Source organism: Haemaphysalis longicornis, unplaced genomic scaffold (genome assembly GCF_048455015.1).
Source record: "Haemaphysalis longicornis isolate Haplotype H1 unplaced genomic scaffold, Haemaphysalis longicornis Haplotype H1 scaffold_12, whole genome shotgun sequence".
Lineage (NCBI taxonomy): Eukaryota > Metazoa > Arthropoda > Arachnida > Ixodida > Ixodidae > Haemaphysalis > Haemaphysalis longicornis.
The window spans coordinates 63,957,572-63,982,350 of record NW_027526225.1 but is presented as its reverse complement, the minus strand read 5'-3'; the positions used below and the strand labels follow the sequence as shown (position 1 = coordinate 63,982,350).

The 24,779-nt window shown below is 47.5% G+C and overlaps 1 protein-coding gene across 1 annotated transcript; it reads left to right on the top strand.

Annotated features, from left to right (window-relative positions):
• Positions 1-13,004: 13,004 nt before the first annotated feature.
• LOC144162760 (uncharacterized) lies at positions 13,005-23,770 on the top strand. Its single transcript, XM_077693407.1, has 3 exons — positions 13,005-13,159; positions 17,943-18,097; positions 21,878-23,770. Exons 1-3 carry the CDS (start codon positions 13,102-13,104, stop codon positions 22,583-22,585), a joined length of 921 nt encoding a protein of 306 aa, XP_077549533.1. The 5' UTR covers positions 13,005-13,101; the 3' UTR covers positions 22,586-23,770.
• The last annotated feature ends 1,009 nt before the right edge of the window (positions 23,771-24,779 follow it).

Below are 24,779 nucleotides of genomic sequence, written 5' to 3'. Positions count from 1 at the left end.
TTTATAATAACAGTCAGCGTAGTTGAGAAGCTCATGCTGAAAATCTCAGAATTTCTCATTTGCAAATTACGTTCACTACATTCTGGTCCTGTTGATATAAATTATACCGAAAACCATCATCTCTAACCACACCCCTTACTTTATTTGTCTGTAGCAAGGACTTTATTGCCTGAATAACTTCTCCAGTGCACACAATTATTCAGAGATGACTGAGCCGTTTACATTGGAAAAGTATTTACGGCTGTGTAATTCGAGGCTGCTACTGATAATATCGCTTACTGGTGATGTAATAGATAAGCACGATATTAACGACAAGCACTGCAAATGACTGAGTGTGTGTCGTAGCGTTCTACTCGTGTTATATACGCTTTTAGCAGTACCAGCGCAACGCCAGTGACAAGCCAGAAATTCCTCATCGTACATCTACTAAAACTGCCTTCGGGGCCATTCGGAAGTTTGGTTTATTTGGGAGACTGCGTTGTTCAAATAACAAAGACACCCGTTCTAACGCAAAGTTTCATCAACCGAGATATTATTAAGGAAAACAGACGGAGAGGTGGCGGCTCACCAGCTGCTTTCTGGCTGGGTGTTTGTGAGGTAAAAAGGACTTGTTTTGGCGATTGGAGGCCCCCAAAGAGAGCCATCATTAGGAAACCTGGCTTTGCGATTGTATTAGTGCCACGGTTTGCTTTTATCTTATCGCATGAAAGCTAACGCGCAGTTAACGAGCACGCAAATATGTCTGCTTTCAGTATTCTCCCTTTTACATCACTGCTGATGTCGTGGAACGCGAAATGTGAGTGTATTTCATTATTTCTGGTTGTTTTGTGGTTCTTTTGGGGCTGTAATGAAGTGAGTTACCAAAGGCTTGTTCTTTCAGTGAAAAAACGTTGTATTTTGTCTTCATGGCCTGTTAAGTGGAGTGCCGAATTGTATTAACCATTTTACAGCGAAGTTGTATATGGCTCACCCCATTTTTCATTCCGGTGAAGCCGCTTTATCGGCAAAGCTCCTCCGCTTCTCCTCACCAGCACAAAACCCTCTTTCACAAGTTTGATACCTCTCGCCACCACCGATGCCTCTTTTACAGTTTGCTCAATAAGCCGGTTGCAAAACTGTTAGTTGTGTAAGTTCTGCAATGCCTATAAGTTGCAAAATTGGTTTATAGCGGCGCCAGTGCTTTTATCAGCAGTTGCACTTCAAACTCGCCATGGGACAAATGCGTGTCTTTCGCTCTGAGAAGGAATAGCGGGAACCGCAGGGGCCGCAAAAACTTCGGGAAGCCGCCGCCACAAAACGTGGAGCTTCCACCATCGCCGCCTCAAGTTGTACTTGGTCAAGTAGCTGCGAGTTCCTCCCGGATGAAGCGCAACTTGCCCACTTGGAACGCCGATGGGAGTCTATATCTTTTCTTCAGCTTTAAAGGAGCCATGAAGACAAAATACAAGTTGGGTTTATTAGAAAGACTGCTTAGTTCCGATAGCAATGATATCAATATCATCGCAATCTTCGAACAAATAACGGAGATATTAAATAAAACGTGTGAAGCAGTCGTGACCCCCTAGCCAATTTCCCGCAACTTTTCTATGACGTCACGGAACCTTGTTTGTGCGATTGGCGGCCGCCTAACTGACCTGTCGCGACGACACATGACTGGACGTCTGTAATGGGGCTTCTAGTTCCATTTGACTACATCACTTGAATGCTAACGTGCAGTTAACGCACTGAAAATCATGTTTTATTGTTGGCCCATATGACGTCATTCTTGCTCATAACACGTCACTGTGGCGCAAAATTTCAAAGTTTTTAAATACTTCTTGCTTTTTTTTCGTTAAAAGGCATCTTTTGTGGCTGTAAGAAAACTGGGTGAGATACTGAATCCTAGTTCTTTCAAATTAAACTAAGTTGTATTTTCTCTTCATGGCTCCTTTAAGGGCTTCCGGAGCCCCATTTTTGCCGGTGCCTTTCACGTGTAAGCTCAAGCACACCACCAGTGGCCGGTGTACGCGTGCACGGGTGGGGACTGTAGGGAGGTGGTGGGGACGTGCACCCGCCGCTAGGCTTCATGCCCTCACCAATGTCATCAGTCTGCTATCCTCTGCGGTCCAGTGTTTGGGATAAGGAGTTGCACAGGCACTAAGATTCCTACGTCGTAAGTTGGAAAAGGGCAGCCCGCGTTTGTCCGCTGGAATGAAGGTCGAGTTCTTCCACATTTCTTTCAGCTAATTAGCTAGGAAGCATGCTCAATCGCAAATTACAAACAAATGCGTTTTGTTGAGTGCCCTCTTTGGACTGCATCCAGCCTCGCTGGTTGTCCTCCTTCACGGAGTGACACTGATTTTTTTACGTTTCTTTTTCTATAGGTTCCCCCATTTCTGAAGCCCCGTAACTGCTATAAAACTTACCTTGTCCGGAATTTTTTAAAGACGATAGTCTTTCTCGGGCTACTTTTTTTTTCTCTTCCTGTTTTTGACACGCGGCATATGAGAGGTGGTTAAAAGAAAGGAAGAGAGAAGAAAGTAGGAAGGCCAGAGAAAGAGAGGAAAGTAGGAAAGCGAGAGAGAACGGCTGCAAATGCAAAAAGCACAGAGTCGTGAAACCGGTACGTTTTCGAGTCTACACGTATGCATACATGAAGTCCAGTTACGTGCAGAAAGTCCATCAGCGACCGGCAGTATTATTTTCATGCCCCCAGCGGTTGTAGTCATCCGGTTTATCCCATCAGAGGCCAACATTTCTGAGCGCGTCGTCTTGAGCTGTCCTTGTTCCCGCGCACGTCCACAAAAGATGTTTGCCATCAGCTCCAGCTGCTGGAGCCGGACACTCGGGACATGTTCCTGGATCTGGTTAGGATCCACAAGTCCAAGGGACTGAAGGTGGGAGGGTCACCCCAGCCCTAAGACTGCTGAGAGAAACTACCTCCACCGGGGAAGTAAGACGCAGAAATTTCGGTCTCTGTGTATCTCTGTCTGTCGAAAAGAGAATTTATTAAAACTAGTTGCAGCTAGGACCCGCTGTAGTTAGCTACTACAAGAGTCGACAGGGCAGAGAATATGCGGAATGTGCTGCGGAGGAAACGAAGTAAACATCCCACAAGTTCACAAAAAAAACAAGGTCCACCGCACCGAAGGCTCTTTACATTAATGTCCACGGCACAAGGCCCAGACAGCAGAATTCACGCGTGGGAGTCAACATAAAAGCCACAGCAGTTCAAACACATCATTTCTACTCTGTACTCATGCCTATGTCCGTACATAGTGGCATGCTCAGCCAGGCTGCCAAAACTTCGCCTTGGCCTCTAAACATACAACTCCCTTCCCTAGACAGCACACAAGTTTTACGCCTTATTAATAAGGCACAATACACCATTGCACGGTGTTATTGGCGACCTTGATGAAGTGAGTCGACTAACACATGAGGAAAGATTCTTCACCCAGCGCCACCAGCTCATGCTGCAGGTGCTTTATGGCCATTCTACCTACGCGCCACGACAGGGGATACATGGCACACTGCGGTGGTGCCTGCGCCACACAACAAAGGCACCCACGCACGGCAGAAAGCTAAAGAATTGATATTTCTATTTCGTGTGAGCTCCCAGCCTTAGGTAAAACATTCTGCTGAGTGAAACCCAGAATGTGGCGGTCACACGACACTCAAAAAGAGCATGCTCTAGAGTCTCAGTGAGTCCGAATTGCGGGCGCCGGGCAGAGCGAACCACACGAAATGCTGCAAGGCGGTCACACGTACGTCGGCAGGGCTATCCAGCCCCTCAGCCACCTGAAATCCCGAACGTCTGCAGAAAGCACCGCTGACGGTAACTGTTACCAGCAGGCCCCGCGAGACTTCTCTTTTTGCCGATCATCCAATTGCCCGATAGCCAATTTCTCACATATATCAGTCGCAGATAAACTTCTAATATCCAAATATGGGTTGGCCGACAGAAAGCCTCTGATTGTTTTAGCAACGTACCTATAGAAAGCCGGCGGCTGCAGGGCTGTAGTTCCGGTAAGGGGCTCATCATAAAACAACAAGCGAGCAGTACCCTCTCATGCTGTGGGGCAGACGCACCAGAGAGCGTGTAACCGACTTGGTCTTGACAGCCCAGAAAAAGGACCCGAATTTTGTGGCCAGCCGACGGGTCATGTCACGCGGTTACCGAGCCACCCTCGCCACGTAAAACAACGCCGCTGACACGCACGACTTCATGATATCTGTACCTCGATACAGCCTCCCGGCCAAAGTGAGACATTTTGAACAAGATGTTTATATACCCACAACCATTCGTAAACATCTAGATTTAGTTGCAGCGTTCCTACTTGTCCGCATTGTTGGACAAAAACACTACATTACGCCGATCTTCCGCTTAGAATCAATACATAAGGGATATTTGCAGTGTTTCGTTATTTAAAAAATGCATGGATGCTCGATTTTTGCGATAGCAAATGAAATACTATATCCGCTGTATTAGGCCCTTGCCTGCTGTCGCCCGCGCCACTATAGCTCCTGGCGGCATTCCAAGTTGTTCAACCATAATGAAAGATTCTAGTAGATTTCGCATGGACCGAATGCGCAGTAGCATGCCTCGATGCACGCGCTTACCCCCGCTGGGTAGCGCGGGGAACGGCAGGGAGCCGTAGCATCCGGGCACCCTTGCGTGGAGAAGGGCCTCATAGTGGAGCAGTGGAACGCGGTAAACTTTAATCGATTTACGGGGCAGAGCCGCCAGACGGATATAATCTTGAAACGACGTTTGCATCGAAGTCAGCCGATGCGCGGCTAATTTTCTTTTTCAAAGCGAAAGCCCTAGGTCTCCGCGTTTCATGGAATGCGTGAGCCACAGAAATTGTAAGAAATACGGGATAGCACGGAAAATCAAAGCGCGCACCGAGAAAGGGAAACCCCAGCGCCGGAGGAGGGTTCTGAGGAAGAGCGGGGGCAACCTTGGTATAGCCGCCGTCGGGAAGAAACGGTGACGCATCAGGCCGAAAAAGTACGCTGCGAGAAAGAAGCTAGAAAACCTCGAAATGACGCTTGTCGTGAGCGCCCTCGGGCAAAAAATGGCTATGCGTAAGCCTGTGGCACCAGCCCGACGAGAGCAATATGAAAATTCAGTCCAAAGTTCAAGAACAGATCAACAGAAAGTCCAACCGGACTTTCGCCTTCGCTTATTTAGAAAGTCCTCAGAAGCTTCCTTTGCCACTTCTCCTGAAGCCGCCGCGGTGGCTCAGTGGCTAAGGCGTTGTGCTGCTGAGCCGTGTTATAACCCCACTACCTTCCCACATATCCTCCTTCTTCTACAACCCGTGATGCCACAACTGTGACTTGCCCCTCGCCACGTACCACTCAATCTTCTTTTGCTCGCACAACCCACACCCTCCGCCAAACCCCGCACTGACCCAGTCATCACTGGAGAAGCAGCAAGCCGTCGTGTTGAGAGCATTAGAAGCAGCGCGGGCTCGCTCCTTCCTGGACCGAGGAGGCTTAACTCACCCCCCCCCCCCCCCCCCCCCCCTACTTTTCATGGTGGTGGTGGTGGTTGTGTGGGATCAGGCAGGGTTAGCCTGGCTGGATATGCCGGCAATTGCTCCGCCCAAGCTCCTCCTAAATACTCTATGTCAGGGCCCTTTCACCAAGAGTTCGCCAGTCCCGTCTCCTGAAGAAAGCTTAGTAGAAGGCGCGACACGTCTCTGAGCAGCATCCAATGACCCCTTGAGAAGACGATGTGTTCCAGAGTGTTGTGTGGGGCTGCCAACTTTCGAATCGCTGAGAGCATTTCAGTCCGCTCGACATCATGCTCTGGGAAACACATTACATAATGGTGTACATCCCCTATCACTGCACGTGAGGAACACAGAGGCGATGGCCCGAGGCCCACCTTGAATAGTCACGCTGAGGTCTTCGCTCAGCCAGTTCGGATGCGGTACAGCAATGTTGCCTCCGATCTCGTAAGTCCCCTTGGGACGCAAGGCTAATCGTAGGGATCTCCCAAGGACTTGGAATGTTCGACGAACTGTTCGCCTGAAGTCGTTTGAGTAATCGGCGGAAACCTTAACATTTGTTTCACGTGAATAAATGTTCATTACTACTACTACAGGCATAACAAGAGCGATCAGCCAATGATCTCAGTCAAAGTAACAGAGAGAAGAAAAAATGGCTGACGATTACTATGATGCGAAATTTGTGCGCAGCGCGAACTGCAGTCTTCCCGGTCACGGCGCATAGCTGCTGCGTCTCAGAATGTGATCGCATGATGAGCAAACGCAAATGATGAGCAAACGAAAATCTGCCGTCCTCGCGCAGCGCATCGCCACCGCCGAGCATGCTGTTGTAAATCGTGTTTGAACCTCCCGTGCAAATGTCATGTGGTTCGGAGGAGCCACACAATTGGATGCGAAGCACATCCAGCGGTTGCCTCACTCGTTGTTCAGCACTCACCCCTGAGTGCAGCAGTGCAATGAGACAGCACTCACTCGTGAGTTCTCTCGACGGCCGCGATGGTAAGCCTCAGCGTCAGCGGCGCGAACTGCATCTCAGGAAAAAACCGCGAACTGGGTCTTAAGAAGTGAACTCACATCAGCGTGGAGCGCACGACGGCACGCGCTGCTGTGGCATCATCTCTCAGTGCGTCGCCACCGCCCAGCTTGTCTCACCGCCTCCCCCTCACACACTTTTTCAACATGCTTCGCCGCAGAGAAGCGCCTCGTTCGGGCTGTGCTTACTGCCCTCTCCCTCACACTATCGCCACACTTTCCTCACCATTTTCTTTCTGTCTTCCTTCACTCGGTTACGCCGACGACGGTGGTGTCAACCCACAGTAGTGGCCGCCAAAGCGCTGCGCCCTAAAAGACGCAAACGGAATGATGAAGATTAGACAAGTTAGGGAATTAGACGCTAATGCTTTCACACTGACTACATGATAAGCTCTTCGGTGTCCTTGTAACGCTTGTCTCGTTATTGTTTTCGTCATTCCAACCCCCCTCCCCCCATAATGCTGCTTCAGATCACGCAGCTAAAAAGCAGTAAACTAAAACAGCGCTAAACTCCGAAAAGGTGTTTGGGCTGCCAGTTCTAATAATGTTCGCTGGAAGCTCGCGAACATTTTAACAGCAGAGCTGTTTAAACTTTCAGGTCCGCCGTCGAACGTCACCACAAAACTCCGCTCAGCCGAGCGCACGTAATCCTGCGCCTCGTGAGGAGCTCGCCAACAATACCAAAAAATACTGAGCGCACGTGAGCGTGCGCGTAGTGAGGAGCGCCCATTGTAGGCCAGCTCGGCCTTCGAGAGCACTCTGCCTAGCTTTTGCGGCGTGATGTTCTTTGGTCCAGTGAATTCACGTCTGTTCGCGCTGGAAGTGGTAAGCACGGACGCCGAGTTCAGGCAGACGCCGAGTTAGCAAAGCCAGTTGTCGCGGGTTCTAGCGCGTGCAAACGGGGTCCACTTAAGGAGAGCTGTGAAAGGCTACCGACAAAACGATCCTGGACCTGCCAGTCATGGAAAACTTTCAGATTCAAGTTCTGAAATCCATCTTAGGTGCAACAGCCAGGTCTCCGAGGAAGGGATACGGGCCGCCAGCTCTGCTGTTACTCCAGCCTTTAGTGCGAGCTGCGCCAATGTTTTTCCAACGCCCAGCAGCGTTAGCAAAGGCGCTACGATAACGATCGAGAAGCGGTGACCGGAAGGTTCAATTGTTATCAGGTAGACGGGGCCCTCACTTTACAGGGTGATGCGGGCTCACTATCGGTGACATTTATTATAACGCCAACGGCGCTGTTTCTCCACCCACCGGAAGACATTTGATACGGGCGTTGCTTTACCGACAGGAAAACAGCTGTTGCAACGTCGCTGAAGCAAAATTTGTCACACAGTTCTGTGCATCAGTTCGGGGAGAAGAGTGGGGCCTTTTTCTCGCGCGCACTCCGCTACTTTAAACGTAAACGGTCTTAATTAGAGTAATCCAAATAAATGTCTCCATGATTCCGTTGCCCCACGGAAAACCACCCAGCTATTCGTCCAGAAACAGCAGCATTTTAAGCGTTTGAAGTAATCCAGCAACCTTTCTTTTTTTCAGGTTTTTACAAATATGAAGTGCTTTCACAACGTAGTCGACGACGGCATCAAGTACTTTAATTAAGGGGACGCAGAATGCCAAAGCGAATTATTGCTGTTCTGCGCGCATCAGAGAAGTTGGAAATCCGCTCGAAATATTTTTCTCTGTTTCTTAGTCTGGGCATTGTTTGCACGCTTGAGTGACGTCACTCGAGGTATACCACGACTATTCGGAGCCTTGGGCCCCTATTCTCGACTGTACAAATTCCCAGGAAATTCACCATGTTTTCTTGCGTAAGCACGACGTAAGCAATGTGTGACGAGCTGCACCTATAGCTATGAAGACATGCAGTGTAATTTGACGATTCACTCATAAAGATCGCAACCAAGGTATCAAATATTGCGCAAGAAAGATATAAAAACCCTTGGCATGTACTATAAAAATTAAGACGGTAGCTGAAGCTGGCAAGAAAAACACATTTATGGAGGTCAAAATTGGCGTCAACACCACAAGGCGATCGAGTAACGTTGATCCAAAAGCGAGCGAAAGGCGGATGTCGAGCTAAAGAACATCACACAATTTTTTTTTACCGTATCTATTTATTTCTTTGAATCGCTTTTAGTAACATAGCTGGGCTCTCTGCTTCAATGCAAGCTTTGTTACGTTATCACCTTTCCACTCCGCCACGCTATCGTCTGCTGTTATGTCAGAAGTTTATGGCGTGATCACAGAAAAAGACGGCGGCGACCATCGCTTCTATGACACATAAGAGCAGTGAAGCGCTACGCCTCATAACCGCGGAGCGCACCGATGTTGCCGATTCACTCATTCGTCAAGCTCGACTTCAATCTGCGCTGTAATGAACAAACGAGTCACTTTTCTTTGTTATTTCTCTCTTGAGTTCGATCATTGACCCAGCAGCTTACTAGGAGGTGCGTGGACAAATACCATGCATTGGGTTCTCTTTGTCATGGAGAGACTTGTACTTCCCTCTTATGTTGTAGTTACGCCAAACAAATAATTTTTATTTTATTGCCAAACATAAAAGCAAACTACGGCACGTTATTTGTATGCTCCCTGATCGCTGACTTGGAAACAGTCGAAACTATTAATTCTTTCGGTAGAAAACATGCTTTAAACCACGTGTCATGCGAAACGGCGCTTGCTGAAAATTCGCGGACATTTCGCGGCGCCGAAAGCCGGGGAAATTTTTTGCCCTCTTTTGCGACAAAATCAGCTGTCTTTTCCAAGCTGTTACGTAACATTACGTCACTTTTACGCAGGCTGAGGTTACCAGTGCATGACGTGATCGTTCCCGCCAACTGTTTAAATTACGACATGCCTTCTCAGCCAATCACAGAGAAGGCGTGTATTACAGGCATTATTGTTGTTGTTGAATAGCAGACAGGCCTACATTGTCATGTCTAGTGCTTTTAGTCTGGTTTTTCATTGCCGGCCAAGAATTATGCGCTTCCAGTAAATAGAAATAAGGCAAACTTTGGAACTGGTGCCCGTAAACGTCATTAAACGTCAAAATGACGACCGCACACACAACCGCTTTGTCAACCGTAAGCGAGTGACCAAAACTGAAAGCCAATCGGAAAGGACTTCCGGCAAATTGCCAGAATTGCTGGCAATTTATGCATTCGAGAATAGGGCCCTTGCTCTCAGTTGCATCAATGAACGAAATGTTTAAAGAAAACGTTTAAACAATTTAAAGATAACCGCAAGCAAAACAAAAACTGAATGACGTGTCTGCTGCGGCGAGAAAATCACGCAAAGCTGCAAGCGCTGGCGATAACTATAGTTTTCGCAGTGCTTCAAGAAAGAAGGAAAAAGTGAAACTGCTTAGCGGCATTCATGCAGGGCCCCTATAAATGTACTCCAGCCCGTCAAACTTGTCATGGCGTAGTTTACGGACAACATTTTTTTTTCCCTTTTCGATCAGTCGCTTTGTTACAGTAGCTTGTTTCGACGTTTTACCGACTACTCCCAGGTGAGTGTGGTTGTATATATGTACGTCTTCCCCCTCACTCCGCCCCCCCCCCCTCGCCCTTTCAACTTTACCCGGAAAAATTATGTCGTTCTCAACTAGGCCTATATGGTGGCAGCGCCTTGCAGTCTACGCCGCGGTCTGTAGGTAGGTACGAGACAGGACTTTACTAAGACCTGGCGACATACAAGCAGACGTTCTACATGGCCTCTGGTCAGAAAATTTCTCAAGCATCCAAGCCTGCTTACGTGCGTTGAAGGAGAAAGCCTGGTGCACTATTGTGACGGTAACATTCTATATAGAAGCCCACCCGTCGAAACGCACCCACTCTTTTTTAACGACCTTAATCCACCTTACTTCACATAAATCCATCGTGATGTTTTTATTTACTAAAGCGCTACGTTTGGCGAGTTGGTTACTGTATACTAAGGAATTCATTGTACTAGCGAACATTAAGACAGGGACACAGCTAAAGAGAAGACCTGTTTATGTGGCATAAACTGAGTTGAAGTTCTAGCGTGTGTTTCGTCTTCTCTTTAGCTGTGTCCCTGTCTTAATGTTCGCTAGTACGATGAATTCCTTAGTGTTTTTATTTAATCTTATTTCACTTTAATGACCAATACTGTTAGTGACGAATCAATGACTAATCAATAATTAAGTCATCCAAACTCAGCTTATCTCAAGCGATTTCACCTTAATTCCACTTAAATTACCTTACTAATGGGCAGCGTCAGTTACTAATCAATCAATAATTAACCGTAAGAATATTACTCCTCTTTTATGGACGGGAGGCATTTGACTTTCCTTGTCTTGGATCTCTTGATATTTTCCGTAACAGACTTTGTACCGCTTGTATCGACGTCAAGGACATTCAAGGTCACCTTCCGATGAGGCATATACGGCATGAGGCATATAGATTTTTAGCCTTAATTAACTTGCTCTCCCCCCTGCGCCTTTGTCCCTCCCTGTTAGCACGGACTTTCTCTTTTCCTTTCCCTGGTTTACACAATGTCAGCGCTCAACATGCGCAAACCACGCCCTCTACGTCTATATCTTGGTGGCGTTGTTTTACAGTAGCCGTCGACGGGATTACTCTCGCACATCTATTTTTTTTTTTATTTCTTGGCAAAAACCAAGGGGAGGCTGAGACTAAAGGCGAACGTGGCCTGACAGAGGCCTCAGCTACCCTATTTACAGCGTACATAACAACACATCTGTTCACAAATTTAAGCATGATAGCACAATCGTAATAGAGAAATAGCACAAAGCAAAGTCATTACTACATTTCTTATGTATTATACAAAGCATATGTCTCAAATTCACAAAGGGATCACGATGTACACATAAACGCAGTAATTCGTACGCATGAACCTTCATCAATTGCACTACTATGTCACAATTACGTATCAATATATTTTGTTTGTAATTCTTTTTAATTTCTACCTTTAGGGGAACATGTAGACGTATACTTCGAACCCTTAATTAGTCGCCTCAGAGTCCTCATAACCTGGCAGCGGCTGCGTGATACGCACCATTTCTTTTTCTGCATGCTGGCGTGCTTGCTCAAGAGAGAGAGAGAGAGAGAGAGAGAGAGAGAGAGAGAGAGAGAGAGAGAGAGAGAGAGAGAGAGAGAGAGTGAGAGAGAGAGAGAGAGAGAGAGAGAGAGAGAGAGAGAGAGAGAGAGAGAGAGAGAGAGAGAGAGAGAGAGAGATTTGATTTGATTGTTGGGTTTAACGCGCCGACGCAACGCAGGCGATGAGGCGCGCCGTAGTGGAGGGCTCCAGATTAATTTTGGCCACCTCGGGATCTTTAACGTGCGCCCAAATCTTGCACACGCGGGCGTTTTTGCTTTTCGCCTCCATCAGAAAATCGGCCGCCACGGCCGGGAATCGAGCCCGCGAGCTCGTGCTCAGCAGCGCAACGCCTTAGCCACTGAGCCACTGCGGCGGGTAGAGAGAGAGAGAGACCTAGTCCAGGGAGTCGGGGTTACGGTCCGCGTGGGTTGGGCAGGAGACTAGACGGGTGTTGCGCCGGAAAGATGGTTCATAACCATAATAAAGTAGCACTGCGGATAAACGAACAAATACACTTTCATTTCAATAAGCTAAAACATTTGCATCAGAGATTGAATGATCGGCCACGAGGCGGTTGCGACCGCAGTGGAATACTGATGTATTACACCTCGGCTTCTTCGGCTGCCTATTCGCGATTGGCTCGATGCCGCTATCATTCTAGGCGATTCTTCTTATATCCCTTCAGTTCGTGGCAATATTTGACTGAGCGTGGCCAATCCGCAGGTATGCACGGTACATTCACAGCAGCTGCAGAAGCAACGTGGATCGGTTCCATGTACACACTCCCCACTGCGACGTCACTTCCGGTTTCTGCTTTCCGTGCCCTTTATAGAACACTATAATCTTGTTTACATTCAGTGTGTGCCCCTATTTGAACAGTAAACAGGAAGTTCCGCCACTGCACCTTGTATATTTTTATATTTTCGGCCGCTATACGGAAAAACTTACGTCAGCTAGTGACAACAGGGAATTACGTTGAATAAACTGCAGTGGTGGTCCAGTGCTACTGTGTTAGGCTCAAAATTGATGGTAGGGGTTAGTCGGTATAGGTTCTTTTTCTTCTCTTTTTCACGTATCTCCGGGCGCTATACAAAGATACGGCGGGGGAACTCTCTGTGCGGCATTTTCAGCGTCGTTGTACGAAAGGTTCAATTGGTTTGCGTTAACTTGTTTATCAAACGGGCTAAAGCGTAGAGACCCTTTCCGTTCCCTGTCTTCGATGCCGGAATCGACTGCGGATATTTGTTAACGCGTCCACGTCACTTTTATCACGCTGTCCTTGCATTAGCGCCGGATACGGCACATAATTACACGCGATTAGATAAAGGCCTGCGATTACGCGGGCCCCGGTAGAAACAAACAAAGGGCAATTAAAAAGTTAGCCAGATGTGTCAGTCGCAGTCGATCTAGGCGCAGCTTGATTCATTCAGAGCTGAGCGTTCACCCAGCCCCACTCACAAGGGATTCATGCTACTCTGCCGAAGGCATGCACAATTCGAGCGCTACGCAAGTTTCGGAGTCATTAGTGAATGGGACAACGAACGGTAAGCAATACGCAGCCTATTTTTGGCCTTGTAGTAAGGTACCGTGGCTTCGAGGGACTCTGTTACATCCGCCGTGGTGACTCAGTTGCTAAGGCGTTGTGCTGCTGAGCTCAAGGGCACTGTTCGTTCCCAGCTGCGGTGGTCGCTTTTCAGAAGGAGAAGAAAAGCGAAAACGTCTGTTTCGAGATTTAGGTGCACGTTAAAGATGCCCATATGGTCAAAATTAATCCAAAGCCCTCATAGGTTAGATGTAGCACCGGCGCGTAAACAACGCCCCCCCCCCCCCCCCCCCTCAATAAAAAAAAATTATACCGTACTTACCCGATTCTAACGCGCCCCCGATTCTAACGCGCACCCGATTTTCCTGGCAAAAAAACGAAAAAACTTGCACCTCTGATTGTAACGCGCACGGAACTTTGTGAGCCAGACAAACGAATGCGAGAGAAACCGGCGATTTATTTCTCGAAATAATCTCACTCATCTCACTCCTCGTCGCTCTCCGCTGACCACAACATCTCGTCCTCGGTGCCGTCAAGAGCGTTCGTGATGCCACACTTCTGAACGAACGAACTTCTGAACGATCGTGGCCCACGCCTCGCACGCCCATTTCGCGAGCTTCTCCACAGGCGCACGCTTCAGCTGACCGCTCGTTTTGAACGCGTGAGAGCCGCTGCTGCCATTGCTGTTATCAAGCGCGCAAGTGGAGCGATTTGACGATTTGTGTGAACGCCGATAGAAAAGCCTAGGCGCCTATGCTTCCTGCGTTCGAAAAATTCATGGAGGAAAGAATACTCAGGAGAGGCCCCTAGCATCCCAATGCATTGCGAAAAAGTGTGGAGGAAGTCACGTGATTTTTCTTGAACCCATGGACACGTTGCTTACTTTTTTACTACAGCGGCGGCCAGATTTGGGAGAATAAAACGGACAAATTTTTAAGGCGCTTGGTATGTGGCTTCCTCGCTACGCTTGCAAACCACCGCAGTCGCTACGAAAAACGTTTTTAGATTAGGCCAGTTTGAAAACTCCGCCGTCGGAGGCGGCCTTAACTCGTACCCAGGCCGCAGCGGCGCTTACGCCGCGTCGAGATCGGCGGAGCGAGCCGCTGCCGCCGCCGGCGACCTGCCGAGAAAATCCCCCTTCGCTCAGCGATGGCGGGAGCCACAGTTCGTTCTTTGCTCACTTTGTGTTTCTTTGTTGTGAAGTGAAGTGAAATTTATCGCTGCTGTGACGTAGCGCGCAAAGACCGCAGTGCTGTACGACCCCAAACAATGCTCCCGTCGTCTGCGTTCGCCACCCCGCGAGCCTGTTGCTATGACGACGACAAACGCTACTTTGCCAGGCTTAATAGCTGAAAAATCGTCCTTCTATCTCAAAAACGAAGGCCGTTTTTCGATTGAAACTTTGGGTGAGGGTTAGAATTGGCAAATTGAAGGCGAAATCAACAGCTTAGAACATGACATCTCACCGACGAATTAGCGACGAAGCTCGTTTCGTTTCGAAGCGGGAGGGCAGGGCGACGCCATGTTAGTCAAATCAAACCGGAGATAGCAAAGGATGATGGGATAGAGTGCTGGGCTCCGTGGGCTCAAGTCATGGCGGGACTCGGCTTCACAAATGTGACGTCAGGGCCTCTCCTAACTTTTTCTTTCCTCCATGGAAAAATTGTTGCTAAAGGCTTTGGCGCCATTTTGAGATGGTGATGGCGATGGGTGGGACGAAATTTCCGCTGTTTCGGCAGTTTCGGTTTCGTATCCGATTCTAACGCGCATGCGATTTTTCGGCCTATTTTTCCGGAAAAAAGGTGCGCGTTAGAATCGGGTAATTACGGTACCCTGTTTGGACCCTTTAACACAAGCTACGACACCGGAGACCAGAGTGCGAGCGTAGGCACCTCGATCAGCGGCGGTATAACGGTCGCGGTAGCGCGGTACCGCGAAATCAAAATCGCCGTACCGCGGAACAAATGTAGACTTATCACTTTGCTTATTAGTCTGCTTAGTCTAAAATACGACGTACAAGACCACAGTGTGACGCGATTCAATGACCTTTTACTAAAATCGTTTTTGGGATGTGACACGTTCTAAAAGATGTTATGTTATTTGAATTGAAATTTACGTCAACGAATGAAGATTGGCATTCGGGAAGCGTTTTGCTTTTGGTGGGAGTCAGCACGAACCCACGAAGGACATAGAAGGGCAACGCGAAACAACCCGCTAACGCCAGTCGCATCCCGCTGACTTACATCCTTAACGACCGCAAACACTCATGGCATTTCTTTTTCTAGAACGACTTATTCTATTTCCGACTCGGCGTTTTCCTGTCATCAAGAGCTCTTCTGCCTCTCCCCTTCTCTCTCTCTCTACTCTCTCTCCTCTCTCTCTTTTCTATCATTGCTGACCATCTCACTAAAAATGATGTCACCGGCACAGTTAGTACCATTGCCGTACCTCCCTATTTTTAGGTAGGGATTAAATACCCGTGCAGTTAGGTTCACTTGTAACACCTTTTCCACAGCCACGAATCCAAAATGCCCACTCGCTGGTTCCCCACAAGGCGCAGTACTACAGACCCATATTTGGGACAAAGTCCTTTAGGGGCTGGGGCTGTTGGCGTCTCCTGTCGTCGTCGTCGTCGTAATCGTCGGTCGTCTCATGTAGTCACGGTAATAAAATACCGGGAAACTCGCTTACGCCTCGCGCTAGAACCTAACGCGTACTAAAAAAACACCGGGACACTCGTTTACGCTTTGCGCTAGAGAGCTTCACGCTTCAAATACAAGATACTTTTACAGCAAAGCTGAATACCTGTACCCCCAACGGTTTCACCTCCGTTGGCAAAAACGCCAAGGCGCCAAGAATACACTTGTACACTGCATGCTTCGCCCCTCCCCAAGTTTCACGTTAGTGAAGATGGACCGGGATTTTTTAAACTTTGTTATAAAACCCTCCGTGCTTCATCGCGTTGCTCGGTACATCTGGTTAATCTAAATTACGCAGCATTTCTTGGTTTTGTGTCGCCCCTCGGAAATTTTTAATGTCTGCGTGAAAGTCGCCACTAAAAAGCGTAGATCCGTAATCTAAGCGGAATCACTGAAACAAGTGATGGGAATTCGGGACTCAAAATTTCGAGAGACCAAGTGTGAAACAACAATGAACATGGTTATGATAGCGAAGAATCAAGCGTCAGGGAAAGTGGCAGCTATGATCGAAACGCAAACGACATGCCCACTAAATATACGGTACCCTCGTGTCTTTAGTTCTTAGTCGAGTGCTGCGGACTTTTCGTATGTCTAGTACGTGTCCTTAGTGCTTAACCCAATTCCAGTGCGCCCATGCGAACGCATTCCGAGTACTGCTTTCGTGGACTTTCGAGCCACCGATCCTCCGAGGTAAATCTGTGGTAGAATCTGTAAGTAGTCCCAAAACTACCAAAAAAAGGTGTAGCGCGTAACAGCTAATCTCAGTTTACAAAACACGCAACAACAGTGCCGTTTAGGTTTTAAGTAACGCAGGGCATACCGAATTAAATACGAAGAGGGGCTTTTAGAGCGATTTATGAGTAACACCCCGGCTACACTAGGGTCCGAATGCCATTTGAGCCAAATGTCATTTGACTTTATTCACACTAAAACAGCTCAGGTACGAGGATGGAAGAAGTGAAAACTAGAGCGTTGTCGAAGAACTGTCGAGTTGTTCGACAGCGCTGTAGTTTGTCACTTCTTCCATCGTCGTCCCTGCGCTGTTTTTAGTGTCAATAATGTGTACCCAACTAGCCCAACGTCAAGCCTTAGTAAGTCATTTGACTTAAACGGGGTGCTTCGAATGCCATTCAGAATCCGTTGTGATACACTACAATTTCGATGAAATTTGAAACCTTTCATAATTGCTCCCCGTGCAGTAGTGGCGCTGTTGTAGCCTCGTTCTGTATTCGTGCAATAATACATGCAACCACATTTATGAGCCACCTAAGGAGTAAAATGATATCAAATTAGAAGAGACCAGTTTTGACTCTAATGTAGTGGCGGTTTGCGTAGGTTTTTTTTTTTTTTTTTTTTGCAACTGACCCACTGGTTTTGAGAGTATGAAAATTAAATATGTTGATTTCGTATTTTAAGTAAATGAACAGTGAAGAAAGTTCCACAAACAAAAATATTTTGTTTGTTTTACGTACGGAAGTATTATATTTTTTATTGCCGATCGAAGACGCTGCGTGCGATAGTGCTGGAAATGGCATTTGAAATCCAAAATGTCTCTCTCGGTGCTCATTTGGCTCGAATGTCATTTGAGCCGAAAGACATTTCAAAACCAAGTGTAGCAGCACAACTTGGCATTTGAGTCAAATGACATTTGGTTCAAATGACATTCGGACGCTAGTGTAGCAGGAATATAAGTCGTCCAGTCTCGTTGTGTGAGAAGCTGAGGACTCAGTCCCAGAATCTGTCAGCATCCCTTGGTACCCGTAGAAAAATAAAAAAAAGCTGCGTACTTAGTAAAAAAAGAACCGCATACTTCCATCAGATGATCTTCTAAAAGCGATCTTTCTTTTATCTCGTAGGTCTTTTAATCGGTTGATTACATCGCGGAGAATCAGCGTCAGTAAATTTGGTTTGCACCAGTGCATACACCAATCGGTGTTACCATTATGTACGTATCCCTTGCTGTCGTGTCATCCTGCCTAGTTTTATGGTTCATGTCATCTTTTTCGTGTCAAACTACGTCAGATGACGTAGTTTACTTTCTGAATGCTGCAATAAATACGCCAAGCATAATCTCCCATCTTTCAGGCCCAAGTGCACGTGTTGAAGGCGTGGCCTCGGATGACGACGTTTCAGGCGTGTACGTGCACAGGTACATCATCTATGGGTCCCTGGGGGCGCTACTAGGAGCGATCTTGGTGGGGCTTACCATGGGAGCGGTGGCACGCGCTATTAAGAAGAAGGTGAGTTCAAATGGTCATCAAAGTGTCATTAAAAGACCCCCATTAAAGACCTTTCAATGAGCCAAGGTTAGCTTCCCTTTAAGCCAAACTCGTCTACAGTATAGCAAACACATTGCAGACCAAACAAAGATTTTTGAAAACTATTTAACTCACTGAAACGGCAAAAACGCTGCAGCTTGAATGCCAAAGAAAAGAGTTAATATTGGCAAATAATGGCCACAAATTTGGGTTTGGGCAAGTTAAATAGATGTCAATAACTGAACAATTCGAAAAAAAGTTTGCAATTCTATAATAACACGTCATTCTCGTGAAGTACCACACCTGTTACATTTGTATAGATACATCGCAAACTTCACTTCGTCACAATCACACCTAGATTTGCCACCAAAAAAACACAAATATCACAAATGAACTTGATCAGGTACCGTAATACTGCACATTAAAAATCCCGGGCCATCTCCACTAACTTGAAACCTGGGGAGGAGCGAAGCATGCAGTGTATAAGTGTACTCTTGGCACGCTGGCATTTTTGCCAAAGGAGGCGAAACCGCTGGGGGGTAGAGGTACACAACTTTGCTATAAAAGTCTCGTGCCTTTCAAACACGAAGCGTTCCAGCGCGAGGCGTTGGAAAGCGAGTGTCCCGGTGAGTTTTTTTAGTAAGCGTTACGTAAGCGCGATGCGTAAATGAGGTTCCCGGTGTTTTAATGCCGTGGCTACATGAGACGACAGTTACGACGACGACATGAGACGCCGACAGCCCCAGCCCCTAATAGAGCTCTGAAAGCGTGTGCACTTCGCCGCACAGACCGTCGCAAGGTCGCAGCTAGGAGCTTTAAAATTTTTCTAAAAGTTCCCTGTTTTACGCCCATGGAAGTTGAAAGTACAGGTGTTTTCACGAAATAAAGGGGGGCGGGCCAGTCCCTTTGCTTCTCCTAAAGAGGACATTGGGCGTGGCGGAGGAACTTTAGGGCAGAACGTATCCCTAAAATTAACGCATAATTTTTCTTGCTCTGCAACGTATTTTGCCTGTGCACAATATGCTTGGCATGAGTAAGTTTCCGCAGGAACTAAGCACATAACATGCTCTATGTCGAGAAATCAGAAGTGGGGAGCGGAATACCACTCCTTTTGCAGAACCTTTAGGGGCGGAGCCCCGTAGGGGCTCGGCCTGTCGGCGACTAATGTCGTCGTCGTAACCGTCGTCTGATGTAGGCACGCTACTAAGCACCGCGGCACTCGCTTACGCCTCGTGCTTGAGCGTAACTCGTACTAAAAAAACACCGGGACACTCGTTTACGCCTCGCTCTACAGAGCTTCGTGCTTCAAGGACGTGAGACTTTTACAGCAAAGCTAATTACCTCTGCCCCCAACGTTTTCATTTCCGTTGGCAAAAGTGCCAAGGCGCCAAGAATACACTTATACACTGCATGATTCGCCCCTCCCCAGGTTTCACGTTACTGGAGATGGCCCGGAATTTTTTCGCAGGAATTCGCTTCCTCGTTAGAAATCCGAACGAATCAAATGAGTAAAATTCTCATGATCGCCAGGCTTGATTATTAGAACGATCACTCTGATCAATGGGAGCGGCGAGCCACTGTCTTCTTTCGTCGGACGTTATGCGCGTTCGAAGTTCAACGGGGATGTATACGATGGCAATGGATAAAAGTTGGGGAATGATAACTTGTGCGAGAAAATACTGAACTTAACAGAGGGAGTTCATCAGCACGGATTCAGAGCTTGTCGCGTGGATAAGGGAAACGCGGCTGCTTAGAGAATTCGGGCAACTAGGTTGCTGCCTGAAGTACAATAATTTCGACAAAAACTGCACCGTGCAAGATTAGCTGAGGAAATGAAAATAAATTTTGGTACTGTGGACAAGTGAGTTTAATTAGCACGACGAGAGGATGCGTATGGGTAATTATAAGAACGCTTTGTCCTGAAGTGGACATCGTGATGTGTCTGCTTTTGCTCGTAATTATTACGATAGAAACAGCCAGGGCCGTCGACGAAAGGTGGGATACTGTAATTGAGCCAAAAACAAATTTAAAAATAGAAGGTGGTTATTTAGGACGAGATGGCCGTGTTGCCACGAATAACTCGCGGCAAGTAAAATTGCCTTTCATACTTTTCATGTAGATGGCGCCAAAACCGCTGTGAGGGGGTGATAGTCGCTTCCGAGATAGGTACAAGTCCGTAACTTCCGGAGCAATGCATAACATTATTTAAAGGGGCCCTGAAAGGCATTTTGAGCACACTAAATGAACTAGTGCAATCGTTAGATTGGGTCGTCAACGTCAGCTGTGCTAAGTATTACTCTTTTACGTGCAGCGGAAAGCTCACACTTTTGTTGCAAAGTTTGTCGTTTTTTTCTCACCCTTCCCTTCGTGTTTTTGGACGCCGCCATCTTCACATGTCTACGTCATCGATTCCCAGATGTTCGTCATGAGCTAGACATCCTGCTATTGGGCGGCTTTTTCACGCACTTCCGGCAAAGAGATGAGTCGTCTGCCCAGCGTCGGCTCGCCGGCTGATCTGCCAGCGGAGTGCCGGAGTGCTTGGACATTTTACGACAAACAAAACAACTGTAAACAAACGCTTAGCCGTTTGTATTGAATGTAACACGGCCATAACACGTCATGGATATTCTCTTACCTGAGTACGTTCTATAAAGAAAGCGTTGAAGCCCCGTGGCACTTCTTTCGTGCAATCGTAGAGAACGCCCTGAGCCGAATGCCCGGGGTTTGACGCATACATTTTATTCAACTTCAAAACAATCCAGAGATGCGTTTCCAACGAACACAACGTCGCACATGCGTTGTAAGTCTGAACCGCGATTGATAGACGATGGATTGCCTCCTCCTGCCCGTCGTAAATTCGGCACTCACCTCGCGCCGGTTTTCACGGGCGAACAGCAAGTCACTTAACTCTGGCGCACAAGCCGAGATGGCCTAACTTTATGCTTTAAGCTCTAACGTCTTCAGTAGGTGCCCACAGGTTGACGTACAATGAAGTTGGCGTTTCCTAGCTTGTCGTACGGTTCAGTGTTAAGGCTACGGAACGGTGAGCCTTGACGTGGGCCTGACAAAGGCGATTGGCCAAGAATTGAAGAAAAAGAAAAGAGGCAAAGGAAAAAGAATGGGGATAAGGAGAGGGCGTTTTCGGCAATCGCACGCGAATGCTTTCGCGTTCACTACATCATATTGTGTGCATAGGTGTCTCCATAAGTGAGCATACTAATGGAAAGAAAACAATGAGGCAAATGAAAATGTTGATTACAATGATTGACTGATTGTAGGGTGCAACGCGCCGACGCAACGCAGGCCATAAGGTGCGCCGTAGTGGAGGGCTCCGGGTTAATTTCGACCACCTGGGGATCTTTAATGAGCGCCGAAATCTCGTACACACGGGCGTTTTTGCTTTTCGTCTCCATCAGAAAAGCGGCCGCCGCGGCCGGGAATCGAACCCGCGACCTCGTGCTTAGCAGGGCAACGCCTTAGCCACAGAGCCACCGCGGCGGGTGTTGATTATTATGAAACGATAGGTTCAACTATTCGCCGCTAATGCTTTCGCATTTACGACATCATATATAGAGTGCTTAGGTGTGCCAGTGATTTTTGTCACGTCATCGTCCACCCGCATTGTTTTCTTGTAATGAACCTGTAGCAACTTGCCCATAAAGCCAGTTAAAAAACTGGTTTTATGTGCGGTGCCATGCAGCTCCATTGGTGCACTCATCTGCCCCTTAAATTTATTTCCTCCTTGTTTTAATCTCAATCTAGAGAGAAGAATCAAGGAAACGGAGTGAAACAAGCGATACAGCGCGAGCGAAGTCATGGGTGCTAATGTGCCACAAAGATGCGCCACAAAGATGCACCTCCTGGGGCTACACGGACAACAGCCAGCCTGCCGCCGAGGCCCAGCCATGTTCAGAGGAGGTGCCAGTGCCCAATCCCCCTTCAAGGCGCCTCGGGCACACTCGACCCTCGCTCAGCACATTCCTGGCCACTGCCACTATGACGGCCCAGAGGATTGCAGGAAAATCTGCAGCCAAGGGAGAAGTCGGTCCTCCAGCCGGAACAACTGTAGACTTGCCAGAGAGCCTAGAACACTTCGAGGAATACCTGCCGCCACCGCCAGTCTTCAGTGACACCACAGTGGAGCACACTACCAGTTCAAATGTGCGCCTGGCATCAACTGCAGCACAACACCTTGAAGTCGACCTGCCACTGCCACCACCACCACAAGAACTACATGACTACGAAACAGTACCATATGGTGAAGAAGACCCACTGCCTCCGCCATCAAGTGGTGTCGCAGAACCACAACATGTTCAGACACACTCCTTGCCATGGACACCAACAGGCAACGCTGCTACGTACGCTTGTCTTCAAAGAGAGACCCTTCCGCACCCGCCAATGGCCGAGAAATGTTTTCAGGACGACCATTTACCACCGCCGCCGCCTTTTGTAGAGGATACACCTTTCTGATTATCTTCGTGGACATTTCTTTTTTGCGGTCAAAATAGGCCGTGTGTTCTACCACGCTTGCACGCGACGTCAGGTTGGCGCAGAAATGTTTCGTCAATTCTAGCGAACAAGAAGAGTAGAAGGATATGTAAACGCGGAGCAATGTTCGTGTCCTTAGAGCTGACACTCTGGAACAAAAGCCACATGTTTCAGCAGCGTCATGGATCTTGACATCATCTCTCCTTCGTACTTCTCCGTTAGCTTGGTCAAATTCGAAAAGGGCAGTTCGTGTAAGCAGGCGGAATCGATGGCAAATTTAACGAAACTATCAGAGTTAAATGATATAAGGTCAAAAACAGGTAGTGTAATTTCCGAAATATCTCATAGGATTGATGCACCAGTATGGTGGACCAAGCCTTTCAGAGGTGCCAGTTTCACTGCAGATGCATGGCTGAAGTCTCTTTTCACAATCGACCTTACTCCGGAAATTTTACCTAAGGAGTTGCGTTTGTACAAATGGTTACCCAATCACAAGCTTTTTTTACCTTAAAGGGACCCTGCAACACTTTTGATAAACGCTTTCACTCCTTCCTTCTCGTCTGGAAGCACTGCGAAAGCTACAGTTATCTCCAGTACGGAGCGGCACTGGGTGATTTGCTCGTCGCACCAGATACGCCTTCCGGTTCGGCTTTTTTGAATAGCTGTATTTTTAAAGTTGCTTATCGAAAAGCATTCATTGCTGCAACTGAAGGAAGACCGGCCAACAGCTGCTACATGGCCTCAGTGACGTACTTCGGGCCGTCGAAAAACGTCAGGATCGGGAAAGACAGAAAAATCCTTTGTGCGAGTTTCCAAGTTAACTGATGGGCATAGAGCAGTAATTATTGGCTGAGGTACTTTGCGACCCCCTAATCTAAGTATTGGGTGTGTTGGGTGACTTCGTTCTACAAGCATTTAAGATTCTAAAAAAAGTTGGAAAAAGTGTTGCAGGGTGCCCTTAAGGTGTCAAGTTATGGTAAACTTGTCTTGGCTATGGTCAATCACACCATATTTAGGTGCTTTTTTCTCAGTGCATGAATGCCGCCAAAACCTGGCTTGACCGCGTTCTGTGTGTAGCATACCCGGCTAAAACATGCCAGAGATATTTGTGTTTTGGGTTCTTTCCTCTACGGGCCTAGCTACGAAATAAAGTCGTCTGAGAGCTTATGACAAGGCGTCACCTTTCATGGCGTGCACATATAGCGATCGTCATATCACCAACAAACTAATCTGTGAGTTTTTTAAGCATATAACGAATGTTACATCAGCAGCGAACAAATTTGTGGGTTTATGAAGGGTAATTTACGCCATGCGCCACAGGACATAAAGCGCCTCGCGTATAAATTTTCATCAGGTATCAACGTGAATATGCGACTCCCTTCTGGAGTCTGCATCAGGTATACTGGTCTATTAGAACCTCTGCAAAGCCATGCCACTGTAGGTTCATTCATTCTTCCTGTATGACGTTAGAATATCATCCCTCAAACGCGAAACTGTTCTTAGAAATCTTTCCGCTTTTCTTGTGAAGGCGACAAGGAAAAAAACTCCCGTGTGTACGAGATTTCGGCGCACGTTAAAGATTCCCAGGTGGTCAAAATGAATCCGGAGCCATCCACTATGGCGCGCTTCATCTCCTGCATTGCGTCGGCGTGTTAAACCCTACAATCAATCAATCAATCAATCAATCAATCAATCAATCAATCAATCAATCAATCAATCAATCAATCAATCAATCAATCAATCAATCAATCTTACAAAATTTTCGCTGTGTCGCCGCAGGACCAGCCTTTGCTTGCTTCTCAAATTTTTCCCCAGCTTCCTTAATCAAGCATCCTGCATTACCCTATCGATGCGAATATCTCACTGCACTGCCCATTCGTATCAGATTGCCCACCCACACGCCCGCACAACCACGTTTACTGCATAATTTCTCCCTCGCACAACACTGAACTTGAATGGCCTTCCCTGAGATGTTGCGGCCATCACGTGCCCATCAACCTTTGCAGAGACCGTCACAAAGCACTCTTTCAGTATTTTTCAGCAGTAACCTGACTTATTATCTAACAACCGCGACATGGGGGTCTTTAAGGTAATAAAGTTAAGAAGTGAAGTGAATCCGTGACTAACGGATTCATTACGGCTGCAGTAAAAGCTTATATCATGTCCAAGTGAAGGC